Source organism: Equus asinus, chromosome 16 (genome assembly GCF_041296235.1).
Source record: "Equus asinus isolate D_3611 breed Donkey chromosome 16, EquAss-T2T_v2, whole genome shotgun sequence".
Classification (NCBI taxonomy): domain Eukaryota; kingdom Metazoa; phylum Chordata; class Mammalia; order Perissodactyla; family Equidae; genus Equus; species Equus asinus.
In genome coordinates this window covers 21,608,944-21,631,386 of record NC_091805.1, presented here as the reverse complement: position 1 = coordinate 21,631,386, position 22,443 = coordinate 21,608,944, and the positions used below count along the sequence as shown (strand labels likewise).

Below are 22,443 nucleotides of genomic sequence, written 5' to 3'. Positions count from 1 at the left end.
GCTCACACAATGATGGAAGCTGAGAAGTCAGGTCCCACATTCTGCTGTCTGCAAGCTGGAGACCAGGAAAGCCGCTGTAATTCACATAACTCCAGAGGCCTGAGAACCAGAGGAGCCAGTGGATTAAAACTCAGTCTGGGGACCAGAGAAGATGAGGTGTCCCAACTCCAGCAGGCAGACAGAAAGCAAAAAGTGGCCAACTGCTTCTCGCTCTGCCTTTTGTTCTCTTCAGGCCCTCAGTGGATTGGATGATGCTCACTCTCACGGAGGAGGACAATTTACTGAGTCCACAGGCTCAGATACTAATCTCCTCCAGGAACGCCCTCACAGACAGACGCAGAAATAATTTGTTATCTGGGCCCATCGAATTGGCACACAAGATGAAACTTCACTCGGTTTTTGAGTGGATTCAGTAAATTAACATTGGAAAGGACTTAAAACTGTAACTGGCACAACACAACCACTCTGTAAACGTTAGCTTCTGCTATTGCCTTCATCATTCTCGTCACCATCGTCAACATCACTTGAGATTTAATAGTTCCATGATAAGCTTCCTGATAATTATCACCAAAAGAAGTTGTGGTGAATCCCTTATTAAAATTATTCATCTGTTTTAAAGCCATGCCATCCTCATAATTTGTTTCATTAGTATAGATATTTTATATTTTTATTATATACATTAAATATAAAGCCTTTCTAAAAATAAGGCACAACTGTAACTATATATAATTACAAAATGTTCCTTGCTTTTCTCCCCGTTTTTGTATATTAATGTAGAAATTACAATGGTCATTATAAGGTAAATATCACAAATCTTTCCTGTAATATAAAACTAGAGCAGAAGGAATATTGAACATAGAGGTAGAAAACTTAAACTCAGTTCCAACCCAGCCAACTCATTATTTTTGGGTACTTGGTTAAGTCACTAATTCTCTGTTGCCTTTTCTATATTGGGCAATTTTCTGCCAGTTATGAGAGAGATGTGTTAAAATCTCCAACCATGATTGTGGATGTGCCTGTTTCTCCTTTTAGCGCCTATCTTTTTGCTTTATACATGTAATTAGTTTCATTCAGATTTAAAATTGTTATATCCAGTGGTGTACTGGTAAATGTTTAACAACTAGCTCTCCAAGGGGTGAAAGGAAACAATCCCTAATTTGTAGCATTTTCCAATTTCCATGGTGTAACTACTCAGACTATGCCAATTTTAAGCTACCATTGTGATGTTACTGACCATGAAAATGGAAAGAGATGGACGCATTGGCTCTTGCAAGCTGGTCCACTTTGGCTCCTGCACTGATTATATTATCCCGTTAGATTGATTACTTTATCATTATGATGTGTGCCTTTTATCTCTGGTACTCTTTATTGCCTTCATGCCTTTTCATCTATTATTGGTATATTTATACTAGCTTTCTTTTTGTTAGTGTTTACAGGGTATATCTTTGTCCATCTTTTTATTTTTAAACTTCTGCATCCTTTTATTTAGCCATATCTCTTGTAGTCAGCATATAGTTGTATTTTTGTTTATTTTTAATCCACTTTGACAATTTTAGACTTTTAATTAGGGCATTTAGTCTGTTTACAGTTAATGTAATTACTGTTATATTTCCATTTAAATCTAGTATTTTACTGTTATGTTTTATTTGTCTCATCTCTAATTTTTTTCTTTTTTTCCTTCTTTCTTGCCTTCCTTTGGATTGGTAAAATATTTTTATTATTCCATTTTCCTTCTTTTAGCTTGTTAGTTATACATTTTTAAAAATTTTCTTAGTGGCTACCCTAAAGACAAAAATAAGTATCCTTGACTTTGTAGAGACTTCATAAATTAGTACTTTTCCACTTTCCAGACAACTCAAGGATGTTATAAAACTTTCCTTCCACTTATCTCTCTGACATTTTGGGATGATATTGTTATGTATTTTTATTCTGCACAAATTTAGAATCCTACAGGATATTATTATTTCCTAATATTTTAAACTGACAGTATTTACTTAGTTTTATCCACCTATTTACACTTTCTGTTGCTTTTATTTCCTTCCTTCATTATAAAGCTTTCATCTGGGATAATTTTCCTTCTGCTGCAGAACTTAAGTATTTCTTTAACAAATTCTCTCAGTTTTGTGTTTGTCTAAAAACTCTTTATTTTGTCTGTAGGACATTGTCACTGGGTATAGAATTCCAGATTGTCATTTATTTTCTCTTTAAAGATATTGTTCTATTGTCCTATATCTTCCATTATTTTTGATGAAAAGTAAGCTGTCAATTTTGGTTTTACTCATTTGAAGGGTTTTTTGTTTGTTTGTTTGTTTGTTTGTTCACCTTTGGTTTTTAACAGTCTTACTACCATGTACTTAGGGTAGTTTTCTGTGTAATTATTTTCTAGGTATTCAAAGAGTTTCTTCAGTCTGTGATTTGATCTCTCTAGTAAGCTTTAGAAAACTTTTGGCCAGGGTTTCTTCAAATATTTCTACTGCTGTTTTTACTGTTCTCTCCTTCTGGGACTACAATTACACATATTTTAGACATATATACTGTGTCACATATATCTCTTATGCTCTTCTTTATATTTATCATCCTTTTTCTCTTTATGCTTCAGTTTATATATTGTTTCATTGATTTGTCTTTTAGTTCACTAACCCTATTTTTGTTATGTCTAATCTGCTGTTAAATCCACCTTTGAGTCCTTAATTTTAGAAACTGTATTTTTCAATTCTAATGAGTTCACTTAATTTTTTGTAGATTCCATTTCCTTGGGGAAATCTTCCGTCTTGTCATTTATCACTTATTGAGCATATTAATCATTGTTGACTTAAAGTCCTTATCTGAGTACTCCAATATTTGCACATCCTAAGGTTTTTTAAATATTGTCTATTTTTAATTTTAGTTTGCAGTCATTTGGTCTTGTTTCCTGACATATATAACAATTTTTATTAAATGTCATACATCATGTCTGAAAACTTTCAGAAGCTCTAAATTAAAATAGCTCCTTCCTGAGAGAATTTAATTTCCGTTTCGCAGGCAATTGGATTCAATCAATGACTGCGATAGTTCAAAACTAGGCCTTAGGCCTTCTGAGAACTGTTCTATTTCTTGTTTTCCATTACTTTTATGGGGTAGCCCTTAAGGTGTTTCACCTGAAAACTTATGGTTCAAGGACCTTATCCTCCTTTGTTGGTCCTGAACTCCAAGTTTCATCTCACTCTCCTCCCTACTCTCCCACCCCATCAGTCTTGAAGACTGGCTAAACCTCTAGGACACTGTTTTTCTGTTCAGCATTTTCCCCCAGGGAAAAAAGTATTGAACAAGGTCCAATTCACTTCAGTATATTTCCTTCTTCCTTACTTATCATCTAGCCCTGGCTGCTTTGTATGATTATTGATGCTGTCAAACATCTATTTTTTGTATTTATCCAGATTTTAGAGTTGTTCTTAGCAGCAGGTTTGGTCTGATATGAGCAATCCCAATATAGCTAGAAGCAGAAGTTTCCTTATCTATAAAAAGGGAGAAAAATTCCTGACCCTTATTCTCTTTTTTAATAGTTGCTGTAGGGATTACAGTAATAAGCTCTAATTTACCACATCTAATTATAGCTAATACTGAATTATTTCAAGTAAAATATAGGAAATTTACAGCAGTATACTTCCACTTAATCCCTTCATCCTTTGTGTTATTGTTGTCATATATAGTACATCTGTATATATTATAAATCCAACAATTTAAACATTTATATATTTTTTGAATTATGAGAATAAAATTTAATATATATAAATTTTTTTTCTGGAGATCCAAGTTACTATCTGGTATCATTCCCTGTTGAATTTCCTTTACCATTTCTTGTAGTGTAGGTTGGCTGGTGATTAATTCTGTTTGTCTTTATTTCACATCTATTTTTGAAAGATATTTTCTCTAGATATAGAATTCTTAGTTCTGTTTTTTTAGTAGTTTGGATGTGTCAATTTAATGTCTCTGGCCTCTATTGTTTGTGATGAGAAGCTAGCCATCATTCATATTGTTGTTCCCGCATGTAATATGTCATCTTTCTCTTGCTTCTTTCAAGATTTCTCTTTTTCTTTGGCTTTCAGCAGTTTATCTATGACATGCCTAGGTATTTACTTTATAGCTATCCTCCCTGGGGTTTGTTGAGTTCAGGTCTAAAAGGCTCTATATCATCACAGTACAACATTTTTCACCTAATTTCTTGTGTTATGTTAATTCTCATACAGCAACAGCATGAATATCCAAGCCAAAACGCTTATGCACATGGAGACAGGTAACCATAAGTCAAAAGTAAAATCCTTAAAATCACAAATTACACTATGAAAATATTTTCTCATTGATGAAATGGTTTAGCACATTAAACTAAAGCCTAAAAGTCACAACAGTAAAAAAAATTCTACCACATTCACCGAAAATATGCTTTCTATAGAGGCAGAGTTACTGTAAAGCTAATAAGTTTAAGCCTTAGGGCCCTGAAGTGACCTTCAAAATGTCTTTGTTTAGGCATTTATGTTTGTAAAGTTTGCAGAAGTACAATAATTTTTAGTTCTTCTTCATAAAGAGGACCTAAATTGTATGAGCCTCAGGACTCACAAAATCTGGATCTATCCCTGCTTCCTGACTGGGATGAAACATGAATGTAGTTCTTTCAGTAGGAAGCAAAAAGTTTCTGTTGGTTTGCTTGTTTAATGACTTTGCAATAAACAAGGAAAGGGGATGCTGTTAGTGGCACAGAAATGACCTGAGCAACAGGAACATGGTGTTTGGCAGCAGGCACTTTGGCAGATCTCATTTTCTGACCAAAATGTGTGAGTTTGGTCCTTCCACACAAGATTAGCAGATTTTAAAGTTTCAAATATAAGTGTAAGCTAAGATGTCAGTACACAGTGCCCTGCCCTATTAAAGCATACCTTTTCCCCATGACCTACATAGTAATTGGCTGTGATAGGTATGATGAAGGTGTCACTTCAGCCTGGGTACACAATTATGCAATCTGTTTGCTTTGGATTCTGAGTCCTGGTGTACTCCAAAGCCACATTAGGAAAATGGCACCTCTATAGAGAAGAGCAAGTGGTGGAGAATCTGAGCTATCATCTTGGCTGGACCTAGCAGTGGAATTTTAGGACCGCACACAAGTACAAAAAATAACCTCAGTAACAATCCGTTAAGAATAATTTGATTTTACTGGATATCTAGTTCAGGACAAATTTAGAGTAGAAATTCAAGAAAACTTCTCAGTTGAAGCAAACACTGAAACCCCAGCTTTATGATAAGGAGATTCTTCATGTAGGGATAAAGGTCTTCCTCAACTATTAGAAAATAAAACTTTACTTGAACTTTATTAGTATTACACTCAATTTTTCTCACTTGAACATCTCCAATTTGTAAAACAGATTAAGCCATTTAATTACCAATACAAATGCCAAGAGACTATATAAAACATTCACTGTTAAAATAATGTTTATTTGTTCCCAGATATTTCCTACATAACTCAATATGCCATAGAAAAATATTATGTTTTATTATGTATTATGTATTTTAAAAATATATAATATTTTTCTGTCTCTTCCTACGATGAAAAAATAGAAAACTTTGTACAGAACTTAATAGTAGACACATATAAGCTTTTGGTGTAATAGTTGGAAGTGAGAAATTAAAACAATTGGAATTTACTTAGTTTAATTTCATAACCAAGTAAAATTCTAGCTAGTGGGACTTGCTGCTTTCAGATTTCAGGTGTTAAAAGTATAATAATAAATTTTTTTTAGAATTTTTTTCAGAAAATTCTTCTCTAAAATCATTTTAGAAATCTGTTTCACATACTTCTCTGTAGCAAATAGTTTGCCTTCTGTATTAGGTCCTGGATTCCTCTAATAGCAATGACTCAATTGCTGGATCCTTCTAAAGGCTCATCAGTTATGATTGAAACTCCTGAATCATGATTTATTTGTTTGATCTGAATCACGCTTTTGCCAATAACAGATCTAGCCAATTCTTTGGAAGCAGTTGCTTGTGTTGTAATACTAGGCCCATCCAAATCACAGGATGCCATGCTCCCTGCTAAAGAAGAATCACACCCAGAACCAACCTGTGGTTTCTTCCCCGACCTCTTATTTCTGTGTCCCAACCTCAGAACCCAAGCCCAGGAAACGAGTCTCGCTCCTGATCACCTATAGGATGAAAAAATGTAAGCTGCTCAGCAAGGCCTCCAAGCGAGGCCTCTGATGACCTGTCTACCATCTCTCCCTCCTTTCTCATCAGAATGGATACACTCCAGCCATACCTAACTTATCTGATGTTCCCTGAACAGACTACACTTTTTCTGGAAAGCTCTCCTGCCTTGTCCCCCTGGCCCACTCCTACTCATTCTTCAAGTTAGCTCCTCGGGAAACCTTTCCTATGCTGCTTCCTCTTTAGGTCACGTTCTACAGGCTACACTTGCTTCACTGTGCTGTTATTGCTCTTCACATGTTTGTCTCCCTTCACTAAACTGTGATCTCCCGGAAGGCAGAGTGTACATTTTAATGTTTATAATCTCACGAAATAGCACAGTGCATGATGCAAGTAGGTGCTCAAGTCCTTCCTGTCTTCATGTTTTATTGTGTTTTGTAAAGTAAACACTGTGCTCTGAGTTGGCAATTCAAATAGAGCAAAAAAGGCAAGGTCCCTGTGTTCAATGAGCTTACTGTCTGGGAGAGAAACATATTAATGAAATGATAATATTCATGAATGTATAATTATGACGTGAAATAAGTGCTCTGAAAGAAACACACATACACAAAAACTCTGACCTAGGCTGGAGCAGAGGAAGGAGGAGTGGCTAAGGAATGCCTCCCTAGGGAAGTAGTGCTTACTTGCCATCTGAAGGATGAGTAATCAGAGATGAGACTGAAGAGAAGATATGGGCCAGAAATAAGGGGTTTTGCAAGGCTACAAGAAGGATTTCGTTTTTTATCCTACAAGCAACAATTAGGCATTGAAAGTTTTTAAGGAGGTGACTGGTATTTTCAGACATGTGATTTGCAAAAATGCTTGGTCTGTAATTTGGAGAATGAATTGAAGAGACAAATATTTACTGACTGAATTAACAAATTTATAAGTGAACTAATATGCTTAGCTAATTCTTGAGTATTCACTCAATTATGTTCACCACATCTAATAGAAATTTGAATTTTTTTTCTCCCCAAATCCCCCCTGTACATAGTTGTATATTTTAGTTGTGGGTCCTTCTAGTTGTGGCATGTGGGATGCTGCCTCAACATGGCCTAATGAGCGGTGCCATGTCCACGCACAGGATCCGAACCCTGGGCCGCTGAAGCGGAGTGTGTGAACCCAACCACTCAGCCATGGGGCCGGCCCCAGAAATTTGAATTTTAATAACATCTTCTAGTGTAGCACTGTCCAATAGAGAGATAATATGAGCCACATCTGTAATTTTAAATTTTCTAGTAGCCACATTAAAAACGTTATAAGAAACAGGTGAAATTAATTTTAATATATTATACATAACCTAATATCCCTAAAATACTATCATTTCAACAAGTAATCAATATAAAATATTATTAATGAGATACTTTACACTTTCTTTTTTTGCACTACATCCTTGAAATCCAGTGTATATTTTATACTTACATCACATCTCAATTTGGATAAGCACTTTTCAAGTGCTCAATACCCACTGTGGCTAGTGGCTACTGTATTGGACAGTGCAGTTGTAATGCTTTCATCCAGTGGTTCCCGAACCTGACTGTACATCAGAAGTATACACAGAGACACTCATTAAAATGATTTCCCAGCAGCTCTCTCCATTTTGATCAAGTGCCCCTAAGAAAAGGCCCAGAAATCTGTTTCTGATCAAGTACACCAAGTGATGTTGATGCAACAGTCCGTGGACAAGCTGACAGGAATTACTGCATTGCCTCAAAGTTCTGAATATAATGAATCTTGGCATACTGGGAAAATTTGAGCAATGTCATGGGAAGCGCAGTAGGAACGATATTTGGCACACACTTCAAATCATTTCAGAAATTCATTACCATCACCATTTCTAAAAAGTTCAATCTGGTGAATTCTAGTTCCTGAAAAGATAGCAAACTAACTATTGCCTCCTGGAGTCCCCAACTCTAATCCTGAAGATACCATGTAAGTGAGAGGGTGGTGATGGATCTTGGAGCCTAACTGAGAAACTCTGAGAACTCTCTGGGAGATTAAAGGTAATTGGGTCCCATTGTGGTGAGAAAGGAAAGCCTGCAGTCAAAGAGGAACACTGATGGAGTTCAGGGGTGGAATGGAGGGCTAGAGTCTCTGATTGTGCCCTTTTCTACCCATATTACCCTGGGTGGATCATGGCCTACCCTAACTCAAAGTGGGCATGGAAATAGCAGGGCCAGCCCAGCAGCTTCCCAAGGAGGCAGAATAACATCTGGGAGGCTGATAACTGTGTGTACAGTTTGGCTTGGAACAGTTCTCCTCTTCTCTTTCTTCCATCCTGGGGTCTAGGTAATACTACAGAATACAGTAGCTTTTGAAAAAGGGACGGCAAATGCAGGGGTCCTGGGAGGTGACCGGAGGGCCTTGTTCTCCTCAGGGAAGGGCAGACTGAGAGTAGTGGAGCCCAGATTGTAACACCAGAGGCTTTCTGTGGTAAGGCTCATCCACTCTCCCCTTCACCTGCCCCCCTCAAAAAAGAAAAAAATCACCAGAAGAATCACAGTCCAAGTCTCAGACTTTTGATCCTCCCTTTCAATATGAATTACAGCTAATGTTGCTGATGCTCCCAAGGGAATGTGAGGTCACGGGGGAAAATGTTACAACATCTGAGGAGTACAAGTCCATAAAAGAAATATTTTTCAGAAAACTGGACAATTTGTACTAGAGGAGCAGAATTAATGGACCAAAAAAGAAGGAAAGTGAGAAATTTTAAATGAGTAAGAGAAATACCTCCAAAGAGACAAGGGAGAATATGAGCAACATGAGGCAATTAGAAGCTGGAAATACAGGCTATGAAAAATATAGTGATTGAAGTGAACTTAGTGGATGGGTTGACTAACAGATTGGATAGCATCAAATGACAAATTAGTAAGGTAGAAATTAGTTGGGGAACTCTCCCAGAAAGTATCTGGAAGCAATAAAGAGATGGGAAACATAAAAGTTAAAGAATACGGAGAGAACCCTGATAACAAAACCTGATGACATTACAAGAAAAAAGAGCTATAGATGAATACCCCTCATAAGCATACATGAAAATTCCTAAACAAAATATTAGCTAATTAAACCCAGCTATATATATGTAATATATAATAAATGATTTTAGTAAGTTTTCAAGACACAAATTCGATATACAAATGTCAATTGTATTTCTATATCCTAGCAATGAAAAACACAAAAATGAAATTAAATAATTCCTTTCAAAATCATATCAAAAAGAATAATATACTTAGGAATAAATTTAGCAAAAGACATACAAAAACTTGTACACTAAAAACTCCAAAGCGTTTTTAAGTGAAATAAAAGACAATCTAAATAAATGAGTGACATTCATTTTCATGGATTGTAAGACATACTGTTGTTAAGATGCCAATTCTTTCCAAATTATTCTGTATATTCCACACAATCCCTGTCAAAATCCCAGCAAGCTCTTTTGTAGAAATTGATAAACTGATCCTAAAATTTATATGTATATGCAAAGGACCTACAACAGCCAAGACAATTTTGAAATAGAAGAGCAAATTAGGAGGATTCACGTTACCTGGTTTTAAAACTTACTATAAAGTTATGGTAATCAAGGGACTGTGGTATTGGTGTAAACATAGGCATATAGATCAATGAAAGAGAATAGAAAGTCCAGAAATAAGTCCTTATATTTGTGGTCATTTGATTTTTGACAAAATGTCAAGGCAATTCAAGGGGGAAGGATAATCTTTTCAACAAATGGTGCTTGGACAATGATACATCCATATGCAAAAAAAGAACTCAAATCCTTATTTTACCCTATAAACAAACAAAAAACTCAAAATGGATCATAGACCAAAATGTAAGAGCTAAAACTATAATACTAGAAAACATAGGAGAAAATCTTTGGGGCCATGGGCTAGACAAAAATTTATTAGTGGGACACAAAAAGTACAATTCATCTGATAAATTGCACTTCATTGAAATGTAAAACTTTTGCTCTTTAAAAGACATAATTAGGAAAATGAAAACAAGCCACAGACTGGGAGAAAATATTTGAAAACCATACAACGACTTGGTACTAATTATGTATTGCTGTGGAGCAACTGCCCCAAAACTTAGCTGTTTAAAACAACAAATATTTATTATCTCACACAATTTTAGTAGGAAGAATCTGGGTGCAGCTATTGGCCAGAGCTGCAGTCATGTCAAGACTTGTTACATGTACAATGTTCCAAGTACAGTTCCATGGCTGTTAACAGGTGTCAGTTCCTTGCTGATAGATGGCCAGTGTACTAGTTTGCTAGGGCTGCTATAACAGAATATCATAGACTGAGAGGCTAAAGCAATGGAAATTTATCTTCTAACAGTTCTGCAGGCTGGAAGTCCAAGATCAAAGTGTCGGCAGGTTTGCTTTCTTCTGAGGCCTCTCACATTGGCTTGTAGGTGATTGCCTTCTTGCTGTGTCTTTACATGGTCTTTTCTCTGTGTGCATACATCCCTGGTGTCTCTTTTTGAGTCCAAATTTCTTCTTCCTATAACTACATCCATCATATTGGATTAGGGCCCACTCAAATGGCCTCCTTTTAATTTAATCCCCTCTTTAAAGGTCTATCTCCAAATACAGCCACATTTGGAGGTAGTAGGGGCTATGGCTTCATTATAAGAATTTGGGGGAACACAGTTCAGCCTATAACAGCCAGAGACTTCAGCTCCCTGCTACATGGGCCTCTCTGTAGTGCTACTGACAACATGGCAACTTGCACCCCCCAGAGTGAGTGATCTAGGAGAGAGGGTAAGAAAACAATTGCCTAGACAGAAACCACAGCCTTTTTCAAACCTAATCTTGGGAGTAACATAATATTACTTCTTCTGTGTGCTATTGGTAACAGAGACCAATCTTGGGATAATTTTGGAAGGTTCTACATATTGGTACGAATACAGAGGGTGGGGATCACTGGGGAACATTTTGATAGCTGTCTACCAAAGATTTTTACCTATAATATATGAAGAACTGCTACAATTTGATAATAAAAAGACCACTCAATTAAAAATAGGTAAAAGATTTGAATAAACATTTCACTAATGAAGATATACAAATAGCCAGTAAGCACATGAAAAGATGCTCAACATCATTAAACATAAGGAAATGCAAAGTAAATTCACAAAACACTATTATATACCCATAATCAAACAGACTGACAATACAGGCATACCTCGCTTTATTGCACTTCACTCTATCACACTTCACAGATGATTGCATTTTTTACAAATTGAAGATTTGTGGCAACCCTGGGCCAAGCAAGTCTATTGGCACCATTTTTCCAACAGCATTTGCTCACTTCATGTCTTTCTGTCACCTTTTGGTAATTCTCGAAATATTTACAACTTTTTCATTATTATTATATTTGTTACAGTCATCTGCGATCAGTGATCTTTGATTTTACTATTGTAATTGTTTCGGGGCACCACAAACCGCTCCCATTAAGACAGCAAGCTTAATTGATAAACGTTGTGTGTGTCCTGACTGCTCCAGCGACTAGCCACTCTCTGTCTCTTATCCTCTCCTCGGGCCTCCCTATTTCCTGAGAAACAAGAATATTGAAATTAGGCTGACTGATAATCCTACAACGGCCTCTAACTGTTCAAGTGAAGGGAAGAATTGTACATCTCTCACTTTAAAACAAAACTAAAAATGATTAAGCTTAGTGAGGAAGGCACGTTGAAAGCCGAGATAGGCTGAAAACCAGGTCTCTTGCACGAAACAGTTAGCTAAGTTGTGAAAGCAAAGGAAAAATTCTTAAAGGAAATTCAAAGTGCTACTCAACTGAACACATGAATGATAAGAAAGTGAAACAGGCTTATTGCACATACAGAGAAAATTTTAGTGGTCTGGATAGAAGATCAAACAAGCCACAACATTCCCTTAAGACAAAGCCCGATCCAGAGCAAGGTTCTAACTCTTGTCAATTCTATGACCGTTGAGAGAGGTGAGGAAGCTGCAGAAGAAAAATTTGAAGCTAGCAGAGGTAGGTTCATGAGGTTTAAGGAAAGAAGCTGTCTCCATAACATAAAAGTGCAAAGTGAAGAAGCTGCAGCTTCTGAAGAAGCTTCTTCTTCAGCAAGTTCTCCAGAAGATCTAGCTAAGATAACTAATGAAGCTGGCTACACTAAACCACGTATTTTCAATGTAGATGAAACAGCCTTATATTGGAAGAAGACGCCATCTAGGATTTTCGTAGCTAGAGAGGTGAAATCAATGCCTGGCTTCAAAGGACAGCCTGGCTCTCCTATTAGAGGCTGATGCAGCTGGTGAATTTAAGTTGAAGCCAAAGCTCATTTGGTTTCAAATCTCATTTGCAGCATCAACATCAACACAAGACCATCCAACAGCAAAAAGATTATGACTTGCTGAAGGCTCAAATGATGGCTGGCATTTTTTAGCAATAAAGTTTTTTTTTTTTGAGGAGGAGGAGGAGGATTAGCCCTGAGCTAACTGCTGCCAATCCTCCTCTTTCCGCTGAGGAAGACAGGCCCTGAGCTAACACCCATGCCCATCTTCTTCTACTCTACATGTGGGACACCTACCACAGCATGGTGTGTCAAATGGTGTCACGTCCGCACCCGGGATCCAAACCGGCGAAGCCTGGGCCACTGAGGCAGAACACACACACCTAACCGCTGTGCCACCGGGCCGGCCCCTAAAGTATTTTTTAATTAAGCTATGTACATTGTTTTTTTTTTCCAGACATAATGCTATTGCATACTTAATAGACTACAGTATAGTATAAATGTAACTTTTATATGCTCTGGGAAACCAAAAACTTTGTGTCACTTGCTTTATTGCGATATTTGCCTTATTGCGGTAGTCTGGAACCGAGGAGCTAACTTGAAGAATGAGTAGGAGTGGGCCAGGGGGACAAGGCAGGAGAGCTTTCCAGACAGAGGAATGAAAACGTGTAGTCTGTTCAGGGAACATCAGATAAGTTAGGTATGGCTAGAGTGTATCCATTCTGATGAGAAAGGAGGGAGAGATGGTAGACAGGTCATCAGAGGCCTCGCTTGGAGGCCTTGCTGAGCAGCTTACATTTTTTCATCCTATAGGTGATCAGGAGCCAGATTCGTTTCCTGGGCTTGGGTTCTGAGGTTGGGACACAGAAATAAGAGGTTGGGGAAGAAACCACAGGTTGGTTCTGGGTGTGATTCTTCTTTAGCAGGGAGCATGGCATCCTGTGATTTGGATGGGCCTAGTATTACAACACAAGCAACTGCTTCCAAAGAATTGGCTAGATCTATTATTGGCAAAAGCATAATTTAGACCAAACAAATAAATCATGATTCAGGAGGCCCAATCATAATTGACAGCCTTTACAAGGATCCAACAATTGAGTCACTACTGTTAGAGGACTCTAGGACCAAGCGTTATTCTGACTAGTTAAACTTGCTGCTTGCTGCTTTCAGGTTGCAGGTGTTGAGGTAAGTTGGGAGAGTTTAATATAATCTTCTTATGGGGTTGTGAGAAAGAAGCTTTCAGAGGATATAGACAGCATCTTTTTGGAGATACTTAGAAGTACCATGTGTCCACCCAGTCAAAAGTCCCTGACTTGATCTTCAGGCTAGATTACATCTTTACACTAGAAAAAGGGGCCCTTTTTCAATGCTTCTTCCAGTGCCGCACAATCTGTGTTGCCCCAACTAAGGTTTCACAGGTACCTCTCTTCCTCACTCTGCTCACCCATTCAAAATTCCCATTCCTTAACCAACTGTGAAAGACTGATAACAGCTAAAAGCCCTGCAAACTATAGCAGGGTTTGAGGGGGTAGCACAAAGCAGCACACAGGTAAGAGCCATTCCTTTGAAGTCTCCTTATACAGCAAGAAAAATAAAAATCTCACAGACATGATGTGAAGATTAAGTGAACATGCCTAATGCTCAGTATGTAATAATCATTTTTAAAAGTAACTGAAACAGATGCAAGGGTTTTTTTTTGTTTGTTTTTGTATGTGTGTTTTTTCTGATCTTCTAGTCCTGGAGATTGGACTTTTGGCCCAGTCTTTACATAGGGATCTATATATTCTCTTAGAAAGAATCCTGCAGGATGCTGGAAATGGGAAACTGGCTGACGGGGACGTTACTGACAAAGAATTGGAAGAATAAAAATTAATGCCCTCTTTCCTACCTGAAACCTATCAAGATTCACAGTAGTAACAGTCATCATATACTGTTTGTTTCAGTCACTGCTAGCTGATTTCCATCACGATTCCATTTAATGTTCACAATAACGCTGAGATTTGTAATACCACCGCCTCTAGTGTACAGGTTTAGACTCTGAAGCTCGAAGACGGGTAACAGTAGGTGTTTCTTCCATTTTCATACAAGGTTAGATTTAACCGTTGATACAGATTAGAGTGAGTTTTCCCATTCCAAGCCTATGAGGGCTTCTCTCCCCTCCCCTCGGCCAGGTTCTTCCACTCTCTTTGCAGAGAAGAGCATGAACCCCGCTCCAACAGAGCGGCCGAGGAGGCCTCCCCGGGGGCAAGGGTTTGAGGAAGCCCCGCCCTGGAGGCGGGTACACGGTGGGCGTGGCCTCACGCAGACTCAGAGGATCTGGGCCAGACCGCCGCAGAGCCGTAAAGAGCTCGTAAAGAGCCGTAAAGAGCAGAGTCGTGAAGAGGCAAGGCGCGGAAGCGTTGCTTTACGACAATTGGGGGCTCTTGCTTGGCCGGCGTGCGCTGCTTGCAGCTTCTCGGTTTCACACGTGTGCCGCTGTTGGTGTTCCCGTCCCTAATTCATTCCACTTGGCGTGGACTAGCTCCATTGAAGGACAGAGTGCCAGCGGAGGCTAGGGGTCGTGAGCTGATGGATTTTGCTGCTGAGAATGAAGGGACGTCGGGAGGCGGTCTCCAAAGGGTAGCTGAGAAGGCGCGGCGAAGTCCGGAGTTGGGGAGGGAGGAGGCCAGCGGTGGAGAGGCGAGGGATGGACTGATAGGAATGGGGAAGACAGGGGATGGAGAGGAGGGAAGTGGACAAAGGGCAGAGGACATGCGTGTGGACCTAACAGCTGTGAAGCAAGAAGTTATGGACTGGTCGGAAGTGGAAGAAGGTATGTTGGATGGCCAGTGGATAAAGCAGGAGGTGGAGGATGGGCCTGAGGTAAAGGAGGAGAAATCAGTCACATTGGAGGTGAAGCAGGAGATGGATAGTAGTTTGGTGGTAAAAGAAGAGAAGGCAGATGAACCAGAGGTAAAGGAAGAGAAAGTGAAGGTGAAGGAAGAGGTAATGGACTGGCTGGAAGTGAAGGAAGAGAAGAAGGGTATCTTGGAGATAAAACAGGAGGAGGCATTTGTTGTTCGGAACATAAAAGAGGAAATGATGGACGAAGTGTGTGTAAAAGAAGAGAAGTATTTCCCGAAGAAGGAAGTGATGGATGATACAAACGTGAAAGAAGAGCCTCAGGTGAATCCCCCAGTGGGCTCCAAGCGGAAACTGGCCATGTCAAGGTAGGGCAGGGAGAGCTCCATTGGGGGAATAAAGCTGTGGAGTCCTCTGTTGTTCAGATTGAAGGAAACTACACCACCAGCAGGGTGTGGAATAATGAAAAATAAGTGAAAGTTTGGGTCCCTTGATCCTGAGTGGTGGGAGGGCAGGAGGGGGAATTGGGAAGCGAGGTCTTCCCTGCAAAGAGAGTCAGATGACAACAAATGAGTGAAAATATGTGAGGTTGGTAGTGCCCAATGGCAGGTAAGGATGTGAAAATCTGGGGACCAGAAAACCCTTGGACCAGGTTCTGGCTTGACTTAATATGCTCTTGAGTTGATAGTCCTTTGAGAGAGGATAGAGATGAAAAAGTCTAATAAAACCAGCAACAACAAAGTGGATTAAGTTAAAATTAGACAAAAATACACTTGAACTCACCCAATTGTCTAGTTTCTTTATGAGTACTCTGAATGTTTGTCTCTTTTGATTGTTTTCCTCATGGTGTGTGATTACGTGACAGCATAGTTGAAAAAAACAGTGGTCAGATTCTTGGGACTATTACTGTCTAGAGCACAAGGACCAAACAGAAGTGGCTGTAGTTTGGTTGTCAGTATCCCAAGATCCTGGAAGAGCAGTTAAGACAGATATTGGATAATAGCATCTCTAGATTATTTTGATGCCCATTCTAGGTTGGGTGTAGAGTTGAGGAAAAAGATTCACTGCTACTCTCTAAATTTGACTGGGTCTTATGTTCTTTTTCTGGTCTGTGTGTGTTTAAGATATCTAAACATAGCTCCTGTTAAAGTGAGATGATCTTTTAAAATTTAATACGTGTTTTCTTGAATTACATATCACTAACAACATTGTAAATGTGGTTGTCGTTTGGAGGTGGTTTCGTAGAGGAGAATTTTCTGGCGATGTGTGACAGCAGTCAAGTTATTTCATCACTTCCTGCATGTGCTTTATTCACCGTGACTACATATCTGTAAATTGATCATGATGAGTAATTGACTCAGCAGTAAAAGTTTATAAATAAATAAATAGAGTTAATATTTGATAATTTATTAAGTTTCATATGGGCTTTTGTAGATGTGAAACTTGTGGTACAGAAGAAGCAAAGTACAGATGTCCACGTTGTCTGCGATACTCCTGCAGGTATGTGTAATTTCCTACCTTATTACTTCTGTCTGTACCCTTCTTCCCTCAGTATAAAAGTACCTCTTCTTTGTCTCTTCAGTTTGTCCTGTGTAAAGAAACACAAAGCAGAAATGACATGCAATGGAGTTCGAGATAAAACTGCATATGTTTCAATACAACAGTTTACTGAAATGAATCTTCTAAGTGGTAAGCCATCCTATGCATAGTAGGTTGATACTTCCTGGCCATTTGCATATGTCATTTATTTATTTTTCTATTTTGAAATTTTTAGATTATCGATTTTTGGAAGATGTAGCAAGGACAGCTGACCATATTTCTAGAGATGCTTTCTTGAAAAGACCAATGAGCAATAAACATGTAAGTATTTCTTTTCATCCCTTCCAGTAAGAATTCCTTCTAATCAATTAGATTTACTTTTTCACTCGACAGATGTTTTAAGTGGCCACCATGATCTGGGGCTGTTCCAGTTGCTAAGGATACAGCCGTAACCAAAAAAAAGTCGTTCCCCTCATGGAGCTTGTATTGTAGGAGGAGAGCCAGGAGATAAGTAGAGGAACAAATATAATTTCAGACAGAGTTAAGTGCACGTGGAAAATAAAGATGGCACAGGAGATTAAAGAAAATGAAAATGATGTTTGTTGTGGGGAGGTTGTGAGGGTACTATTTTCAGTACAGTGGTGAGGAGAAGCTTCTCTGAGAGATGACGTTTAAGCATCTATCTGAATGATGAGCAACAGGCAGTCCTGTGAACATTTGGAGGAAGGCTATTCCAGCTAGAGACAAAAGCAAAAGTAAAGACTGCATCAGGAGCAAGGTTGGTGTGTTTGAGAGATTAAAAGAGAGGCAAGGTGACAAGGATAGTTGAGTGAAGAGGAGAACGTTGAACATGAAGTTAGAGGAACTGGTGAGGGCCCCTAATGTATTCTAAGTGAAAATGGGAGCCATGGCACAGGTTTGAGCATGTTTGCTTTTTGAAAGTTTGAACATGAATGTGAGATGGAACACTATATAGCTTTTAAAAAATAATTATGGGAGAATAGCTTCATAACTTCAAGGTAGGGAAGGATTTCTTTACAAAAACATAAAAATACTAACTATAAAAGAAATATATGATAAATTTGACTACATTAAAATTAAGAACATCTGTTCACCAAAAGACACTAGAGTGAAAAAACAAGCCACAGAATAGAAGGTATTTATAACACATATAGTTCCCCCTTCCCCACCTGGGAATTTTAATTGGGGTTGCATTTATTGTATAGAGTAACTTGGGTCATTGGACTTGTTTACAGCAATGAATCTTTAAAGCCTTGACTGTGTTGTATCTCTGCCTTTATTTGGGTCCTTTAATATCTCTCTATAATTTTCTCAGTGGAGGTCTCGCACATTTTTTGTTAGATTTATTCTTGGGCACTTTGTTTTTTCATGCTATTTTCAGTAGCATTTTAAAAAAAATTTTTATTATCTCTTTTCTAGTATTTAGGAATGAGATTTTTTTGTTGTTTATTTTATAGTGAGCATTATTTTACAGTGAGAATTAAAGTCTATCCCAGCACCTTATCTATAGATTCTTTGAAATTTTCTTTATAAACAATTCATCACAATTTATTTCTGTCTTTCTATCCTTATCTTTTTAATCTCTTTTTATTGCCTTTTGGAATAGCTGGGACTTCCAGTTCAACATCAGATACTAGTGGTGATAGTAGATGTTTATGTTGTAAGTCCTATCTTAAACCAAGTCCACCCCTAGGTTTGATGATTTGCTGGAAGAGTTCACAGGACTCAACATACACTTGTACTCATGGCTAAGATTTATTACAGTGGAAGGATACAGAGCAAAATTAGTAAAAGGAGAAAGCATTCCAGGCAAAGTCTGGAGGAATCCAGTCGCAAGCTTCCCAGAGTCCTCTCCCATTGAGTCACACAGTACACTGTTAATTCCTCTGGTAATGAGTTGTGATTACATGTGTGAAGTACTGTCTATCAGGGAAGCTCATTAGAAACTCACTGCCCCGGGTTTTTATTGGGAGCTGGTTGAAGAAGCACCCTCTGCCTAGCATGTGCCAAATTCCAGACTCCCAGAAGGAAAGCGGATAAAACCACATGTGTATACAAACAATTGAGACACACTGAATCACTCTTATCATTTTAGGAAATGTTTTATGTCAGTGCAGGGAACCGTTTACCAGTCAGTCAAATTCCCTGACACCAGCCAATGGCCAGCCTTGCAAGCAGAACCTTCAAAAGATAACAGTCTCAGGCCTGCTTTGTTAACTCTTCTGTACATCTTTGTTTTGTAACTTCTGATCATACAGGAAAAATTTTCAAGATTGTACCATGATGTTTGCTCTTAAATTTTTGGTAGATATAATTTGATGTCTAGATTAGGGAAGTTCTATTCCTAGTTTGGTAATAGATTTCATTATGAATGGTGGTTATATTTTATCAAATGCTTTTTCTGTGTTTGTTTCATTTTTGTTCTTTTAATCTATAATATTCTAATAATAAGAATATAAATAATCTTTTAATTGGTTTTCTACTTTAAGCTAAACTTGCATGGTGTATTTTCATACTTTGCAGAATTCACATTTTATGTGTGTCCACATCATCATTTCATTTTGTATTCTGTTCATGAATGAAATTGACCTCTAATTTTCCTTTTTCATATTCTTCTCAGGTTTCCTTGTCAATATTATTCTAGTTTCATAAAATTATTTGGGAACGTTCCCATTTTGTTCTTGGATGCATTGACTAATATCAGAATTATTTCTTCCTTAGAGTTTGGTAAAATTTATTAATGAACTGATATGGGCTTAGAGTTTAGGCCGCTGAGGTATATTCTTTACTACTTGTGGGACTGTTCAGGTTTTCTGTGTCTTCTTAAGTCGTCGTTAGTAGATTACATTTTTCTAAGAATTTGTTCATTTGACATAAGTTTTCAAATTTATTGCCATAAAGTTCTTCATAACATTCTCCTTTATATGTTTGTAAGAGTTGTAGTAATTTCATTTGTGATATTGTTTTCTTGTGTCTTCTTTTTTTTCTAGATAATTGCTATTATGTGTTGCTTTTCTATTTTGTTAGTGTCCTTCTGACTCTTGTTATATCCTTTTTAATTTTTAGCTTAATTGCATTGTGATCAGAGAACATTTTCTTTCTGAGTTTTTTCCTTTAAAATATGTTAAGACTTGTGTTTATGGCCCTGCATATAGTCAAGTTTTCTGTTTGCTTGGGGGAAAAAATGTATTCTGCAGTTGCTGAATATAGTATTGTATATATCCCTTTTAGGTCAGTTTTTTAATTATGTCATTCAAATTATTTATAACATTATTGATTTTTTTTGTCTGTGTGTTCCATCAGAGGTATGGTAACGAGAGAGGTATGTTAACGTTTCCCAGTAGGTAAAATTGAAAGGATTTGTATGTTTCCCCCTGTGGTTCAGTTAGCTTTACTTTATGTACTTTAAGGCTAAATAATTCAACGCATACCTCAGGAAATATTGCTTCTTGGTATTTTAACCTTTGGTGTTATGTGGTGACCCTTTTTATCCTTTTTTTTGTTTACTTTGTCTAATATTGATCAAACTATACCAGTCCTTTGCTTGGTATTTGCATGGTGTATTTTTTTCTACTTTTCCTTTATGCCTTTCTGTTACTTTATGTTTTGGATATGTCTTTTCTAAGTACCATATAGTAGGGTTCTAGTTTGACTCCAGTCTGATAATCTGTAACTTTTAACTAAATCATTAAGTTCACGTACATTTCAATAAAATTACCTATATATTTGACTTTAAACATGTCACTTTATTTGTGCTATTTGTCCCATTTGTTTTGTTTTTTCTTTTTGTCTTTTGGACTGATATTTTTTTTTTATCATTTGAATTTTTCTACCAGTTTAGAAGTTATAAACCCTTTTTCTGTCCTTTCATTGGTTAGACTAGATGTCACACATGCATACTTAATTTACCAGTATCTAAAGTTAATCGATACCTTACCCCTGTACCTAGACAATGCAGGGACTTTAGAGTAGGAGTTTTTCTGTAAAGGGCCGGATAGTAAATATTTTTTTCCAGGCCATATGCTTTCTGTCACAACTATTCAATTCTGCCATTGTAGCAAGAAAGCAGCCATAAAAAGTACATAAACCAATGGATGGGGCTGTATTCCAACAAAATTTATTTATGAAAATAGGTAGAAGGCAGGATTTGGCCCTAGTTTACCAGCAGTTACCTTAGAACACTTAAATTCCCTTTAACTTTCTACTGATTATTCTTATTGTTTTCATGTATTTAAATTGTCATTTTTAAATCTCCATGCAATAATTACTGTTTTATCCAGTCAGTGTTTATTTTGGTTTATCTTCATATTTCCCACTTTCTTTGCTCTTTAATTCCTTCCATCATCTTAGACCTTCCATCTGAGAGATCACTTTCTTTCTGCCCCAAGTACATCCTTTAGAATATCCTTTAGGGAGGGTTTGCTGGTTTCCAACTCTTAGATTACTCTATTGGTTTTTGTTTGAATTTTTATTTCATCCTCACTCTTAAATGATTTTCCTCTATAGAATTCTGGGTTCAAAATTATTGTTCCGTTATCTTATGGCTTCCATTGTTATTGTTGTAAAGTCATCATCTTTTTTTTTTTTTTTTCAGTGAGGAAGACTGACTCTGAGCTAACATCTGTTGCCAATCTTCTTCTTTTTGCTTGAGGAAGATTGTCACTGAGCTAACATCTGTGCCAGTCTTCCTCTGTTTTGTATGTGGACACTGCCACAGCATGGCTTGATGAGCAATGTGTATGTCTGTGCCCGGGATCTGAACCTGCAAACTCCAGGCTGCCAAAGTGGAGTGCACAAACTTAACCATTATGCCACTGGGCTGGCCCCAAGTCATCTGTCATTGTTAAACTGACTTTGAAATCTTTTTTCTTTGGCTGAATTCTTTTTGTATTTCTGCATTTTTATTTTTTGAGGAAGATTATCCCTAAGCTACCATCTGCTGCCAATCCTCCTCTTTTTGCTGAGGAAGACTGGCCCTGAGCTAACATCCATGCCCATCTTCCTCTACTTTACATGTGGGATGCCTACCACAGCATGGCTTGCCAAGTGGTGCCATGTCCGCACCTGAACCAGTGAACCCTGGGCCGCCGAAGCGGAACTTGCACACTTAATTGCTGCGCCACCGGTTGGCCCCCCCTGCATTTTTACTATAATGGCAAAATGCAAATTTCTTTTTATTCATCTTAGTTGAGAAATGTTAGGTTTCTGTTAGAATTTGTGGAGTGTGTTTCATCAGTTCTGGGAAATTATCAGTTGATTACTATGTAAAATGTTATTTCTGCCGTATTCTTTGTCTCTTCTCCTTCTAAAATGACCATTAAATGTGGCTTAGGCCTTTTCCCTACATCTTACCTATCCTTTAACCTTTCTTCTGAATTTTTCATCTTTTTATCTCTATAATGCATTCTGAAAATTTCTGGTTTGTTTCATTCTTTTAAAAACCTGCTGAGACACTTTCTATTGTTTCTTTTCACAGTATTTTCAAGCTTTCTTTTATTCCTTTGAATTTTGCAGAGTTCTATAATCTGTGTATGATTATTTCCATGTCTGAAAATATGGGGAGCTTTCAGCTACCTTTTT

At 37.6% G+C, this 22,443-nt stretch overlaps 1 protein-coding gene across 1 annotated transcript in view; it reads left to right on the top strand.

Annotated features, from left to right (window-relative positions):
* The first annotated feature begins 14,795 nt into the window (after positions 1-14,795).
* ZNHIT6 (zinc finger HIT-type containing 6) overlaps positions 14,796-22,443 on the top strand; it is a 55,142-nt gene continuing 47,494 nt past the window's right edge. The window contains exons 1-4 of the mRNA XM_014830124.3: positions 14,796-15,671; positions 16,738-16,803; positions 16,886-16,992; positions 17,078-17,163. Coding sequence (XP_014685610.3) covers positions 15,031-15,671; positions 16,738-16,803; positions 16,886-16,992; positions 17,078-17,163 — 900 coding nt within the window. The 5' untranslated portion in view covers positions 14,796-15,030. The remainder of the gene's footprint in view (positions 15,672-16,737; positions 16,804-16,885; positions 16,993-17,077; positions 17,164-22,443) is intronic.